The 5,166-nt window shown below is 32.9% G+C and overlaps 2 protein-coding genes across 2 annotated transcripts in view; one reads left to right on the top strand and one right to left on the bottom strand.

The window, feature by feature from the left end:
* Positions 522-2,121, top strand: LOC107606171 (blue copper protein). Its single transcript, XM_016308172.2, has 2 exons — positions 522-788; positions 1,502-2,121. Exons 1-2 carry the CDS (start codon positions 623-625, stop codon positions 1,882-1,884), a joined length of 549 nt encoding a protein of 182 aa, XP_016163658.1. The 5' UTR covers positions 522-622; the 3' UTR covers positions 1,885-2,121.
* Positions 4,406-5,166, bottom strand: part of LOC107606170 (classical arabinogalactan protein 5) — a gene marked incomplete in the record, with an annotated part of 1,109 nt that continues 348 nt past the window's right edge. The window contains 1 exon segment of the mRNA XM_016308171.2: positions 4,406-5,166. Within this exon segment, the coding sequence (XP_016163657.1) occupies positions 5,000-5,166 (167 nt within the window).

The raw sequence follows: 5,166 nt of genomic DNA, 5'->3' as shown, positions 1-5,166 counted from the left end.
ACTTTTATTATTTTATATTTATACAAGAATTTGTTATTTTCAAACATCAAATCTAAACTTCTCATATGTTATCTAATCTAATAGTAAGAGAATTTAAAAAAATGTACTAGCATAAATTTTTTTTCATATGTTTCCATAAAACAAAAGACAATAGAATTGAATATTAGGCAGCGAAATGAGAGGGATATAAAACTAACATTCCCTTCAGTTTTCATCATTAACAGTTCATTATAGCACCCATCGTCTTACTTAAGCTGTTAATTAAAAGTGAAGTCTTATTGACATATTTTGTCAACGGCATTGTAATTTTCAATATAATAATTCCATCAACCACTACTCTTTTCACCTCATCAAATAATTTGGAGTAGGAAAGAACACAAAAGTGAAAAGACCCCACTTCTTTTTTTTTTCTGGTGATTAGGTATGAAGTGTAACTCAAGCCATCTTCATGCAAGAACAGAACAAAATGGGACCAAACTCTAACAACTCCAATTTCCTTTTCCAAAATTATATATAAAGCCAAACCCCATTTCCCAAACTGCATTATCAAAACCAAAGCATAACTCTTTAATCTGTTTTCCTTACTTTTTCCTTCCCTTGTCATTTTTTCTTTCTCTTCAAAATGGTTTTCTCTAAAGCATTGGTTTTGGCACTCTTTCTAGCAATGAACATGGCCTTGCCAACCATTGCAACTGTTTACACTGTAGGAGATACCTCAGGTTGGGCCACTGGTGGTGATTATAGCACTTGGGCTAGTGGCAAGAACTTTGTAGTTGGTGATAGCCTTGGTAAGAAACTAAGAACTATGGAGAAAACTAGAAAAGTCCTTTTGTTTTTTTGTTTGTAATTGAGCAACTATTTAGAGATAATTAAACACATTTTACTTGCTTTTGTATAATTTATGTCTCTATAGTTTCTCTTAATTTCAATATTCAAGCATAATTTTTTTTAGGGCAATTTACGTATATAAATTGAATGGACGAATTGTTTACCCAAATACAACAATACAGATTTCATTACTTATATGTCCTGAAACAAGTTTATGTAATCTGTGGAACCCTCCCACGTCCCACGTTTTATGAAGGAATCAAACTACAGGGAAATCGTGGTTCCCTGCCACGGATTATGAAAAAGGGAGCTTGAGCATAGTTCTTAGTTTCTTACCAAAACAAGGTTTATGCTCAAGCTCCCTTTTTCATAATCCGTGGTAGGGAACCACGATTTTCCTGTAGTTTGATTTCTTCATAAAACGTGGGAGGCTTTCCTGGTTTATATACAATTTGTAAAATGTGGGAGGGTTCCACGGATTACATAAACTTGTTCCAGGACACATACGTAATGAAATCTGTATTGTTGCATTTGGGTAAACAATTCGTCCATTCAATTTATATACGTAAATTGCCCTTTTTTTAATAAACAAAAGTTTAGGTGAATTCGACACAGATATGATCAGACAATGCTGATAATAATATTGATGAATATTTTTGTTGATATGGGATAGTTTTTAACTACGGATCCGGGCACACGGTGGACGAGGTGAAAGAAAGCGACTACAAATCATGCAGCATAGGGAATTCCATTAGCACAGATAGCAGTGGCGCCACCACCATACCTCTCAAGACTTCAGGCACACATTACTTCATTTGTAGTGTTCCTGGACACTGTTCTAGTGGAATGAAGCTTGCAGTTACTGTCAAGGATGGAAAATCATCATCATCATCATCCACTACTCCTTCTTCTTCTTCTTCTTCTGGGAAGGGTTCACCACCTTCCTCAACAACAGCCACACCAAAAGCCAATGCATCTTCTTCAGTGAGTAGGGTCACTCCAATTGTTGTGTTGATTGTTTCTTTGATCTCATACTGTGTTTTGAATATGGTATGAGTGTGTGAGTGCTTAGAGATCTATAGCCAGGTCAGAGGCAGTGCTTTCCATGGTTACTTTCTTGTTTTCTTGTGTTATTCATTGTTATTCTGTTTTTTGTTTGATCTATTCTGGTTTAATTCTCTGATTATATTGTGATCTATTCAGGTTCTTGTAGTGTTATAGTTATATATAGTAGGAAGTCTTGTTTGTTATTCTTGTTTATAGTTTTGGTTTAGTATATTGAACATTACTCCTTAGTAGTTAGTACTATTATTTATTATATATAAATTCTTATCTTATAAGCATTACCTAACATTTTAGAGGACATTATTTACCAATTTGGCTATCTAGCTATTCATGTTGACCTGTTAGTTTAAATACTTATTAGATAATCCTAATTGTCTTTGAATGCAGGTTTCCACCTTAATAAGTTGATAGTGTATTTATTTGCATACTCAAATTTTAATGTATATTATATACTTAAAATTAAATTAGATTCCTTGATTGCCCTGCTTTTGCATGGCAGTCATCTTAAATATAATAGCAGCTCATTTGGAGGATGATGAAGTTACAAGAAAATATAATAGCAGCTCGAAGACTTAAGCCCAGTTTGGGTAAACAACTTAATTAAGTTACTTTTGAAGAAATAGCTTAAACAATAAATGCTTATATTAAAAGTAGCTTATAAATAAGTAATTTTGTGTTTGATTTTTTAGTTCTAAAAGTACTTATTTTAAGAGAAAAGTGATAAAAAAACTTTTTATTAAGAGAGAAGACATTTTTTTTAATTTCTCCTTAAACACCTAAATAACTTTTTAGAAAGTTGTAATTTTGTTTTGAAAATTGTACCAGACATTAATACTACACCTTTTCATAAGTTAAAAGTTAAAAAAAAGTCACTTATGAACCTATCCAAACGGATCCTTAGTTTATTTAAATTTTAACTGATACAGAATTTGTATTTGATAATTTTACGGTGGGTATTATTTCGATGGATTTGGTAGTTATGAAATTTTGCCATTAATTAAAAGGTGTGGCTAAAAAAAGGTGAAAATAAATTCAACAAATCTTAGTTAGAAGTCAGATAGAGAAAATCGAAATTTTACGTGAAATTGAAAAAGTAAATTAAAAAACGTAAAACAGAAAATCTTAATAAGATTTAAATGGTAAAACCATTAGAGTTAGTACAAATTTTGTAAAATTAATAGATTTTATTTATTCATTCTTGAGGACATATTATGGGTATTTATTTGGTCTGGGGGAAGGGGGAGGAGACAACATGCAAAGAAACTGGAAGCTCTTCTTTTTCCTTTTTTTTTTTTTTCTGAGTCTGTAACTGTGGAAATTCTAAGAGAATCATCCACCAAATAACACGAGTCACAACCATGTCACGCAGCAACATCAAAAAGAATAAGAAATGAAAAGCAAAAGAAACCGTCACCATTCACCAACTATGCAAGCCTTGAAAATGAGGTTAAGAAGAAAGCCAAGTGGCTGAAATTCCAAGGGATGCTCATATTGCAATTTCATGTTGGATAACATCAATTCCCATCATCACCACTAATGGATTGATTTCGCAGAAGTTGATCATGGTTCTATTTCGGAAGTATAATTATGAAAAAGAAGAAGTCAAAAAGTCATGAGGAAAAAGGAAAATAAAATTTTTATAAAAAAAGAAAATAAGAACCATTTATATTGACTTAACACTTTTAGCCAGCATTACAATATCTTTAATTTAGCAATCTAACATGATTCTTTTACCTACCACTTTTAAATATTATTGATTAATTACTGAAAAAAAAATTATATAGCATTGTTTATTTTTATTTATCTAAGTAGTTCAAAATAATTAACACTAATATATTATATATAAGCTCTTCAAATTCCACGCATAGGATTCCCCCTCTTATCTCTCTCCTACTCCAACTACCCTCACATGTATATGCCTAACCCTAAAGGGAATTTTAATCACGGACTTGGGAAATAAAATTTTCTACCCGGGCTTTAAAAACATAGGATACACTACTTTTCCCAATCAACCCATTCAAGTAATAAGGAGTAAATTCCACTAGAATATAATAATTGTGTATTAGACAAACCATATAATTGATTTTGGAATTAATTTGGTTTTGTATCTTTTTTAACTCCCAAGGCTAGGTGCCTAGGTCTAACTTACTTATGCAGTTAGCTATTTCTATCTCCAACCCACAAAATAAGAGAGTAAAGTGCATTTAAAATTCCACAAATAAATAGATAAAAAGAAAAGCCATAACCATTCTGAGCAAAAAAAATAGTCATATCATTTCATATTTATATTATTCTAGTATCGGTCGCAAAGCACATGCTTCCGTGACACAGCAAGGCCCTTAACAGTTGTTTCCATGTGACACCTGTTCCACCTTTTCCCTTCATCCAACAGCATCTCAAGACCCACCTTTTGCCCAACTCTTCTTTTTTCCAATTCATTAACACTCTCATACACTTTAAAAAAAGTTCACTAAAAAATTTGCATTAATAAATAAAAAAATAAAAGCAGAGCAAAATTTAACAAAAAAGAAAGAAAAAGGAAATTGGTAAAGCCAGCTGTGGATGGCCCGTGTTAACAGAGCCACAAAACACGACAAGAATTTGTTGCTTCCTTTCTTCATTAGTTGCTACCTCTTCCTTTGTTTACTCAGATCAGATCCTCTGTGTCTCGCGCACGCACTCACTCCTATATACTAAAAACAATAAATCTCTCTATCTTCCGATAATGAAGGATTTTATTTGCGACCATCGGAACAGATCGGTAACACAAATTAAATTAGGTATGTAAATAATAGAATAATATATAATAACGACGATCCACCATGAATAAAATGCTAATAATAATAATAATAATAGTCTAAAGTGAATGAAGCTATCCAAATCATTCAAACCCTAAAACAGAAGATCTCGAACATATCACTGTCATCAACGTCCATGACTAAACACAAATCATAATCAAAATATTAAATACTAAAAAAATATTTAAAAAAAAACTAATGTCCAATAATAATGTATCTAAATCGAACTGAACATAATCTCGAACTGAATAACAGTAACACTAAGAAGAACCATGCCCTAACCATACACAGAAACTAAGGTTTCAGATCTACATCACAAGCATGACAACTGCAGCGGCGACCACAGATCCGGCGACGGAGACTGTGCGGAGTGGAGCGGCGTTCTTAGTAGTGGAAGAACCGGGGCCGGAAGCCGGTGGAAGGCCAATGGAGGGGCCGTTAGCTGCGGTGGGGACAGTGGCGGCGCCGGGAGAGG

The sequence above is a fragment of the Arachis ipaensis genome, chromosome B07, assembly GCF_000816755.2.
Source record: "Arachis ipaensis cultivar K30076 chromosome B07, Araip1.1, whole genome shotgun sequence".
Classification (NCBI taxonomy): domain Eukaryota; kingdom Viridiplantae; phylum Streptophyta; class Magnoliopsida; order Fabales; family Fabaceae; genus Arachis; species Arachis ipaensis.
Note: the sequence above shows the minus strand (reverse complement) of the source record. Positions and strands in the feature narration are given on the sequence as shown.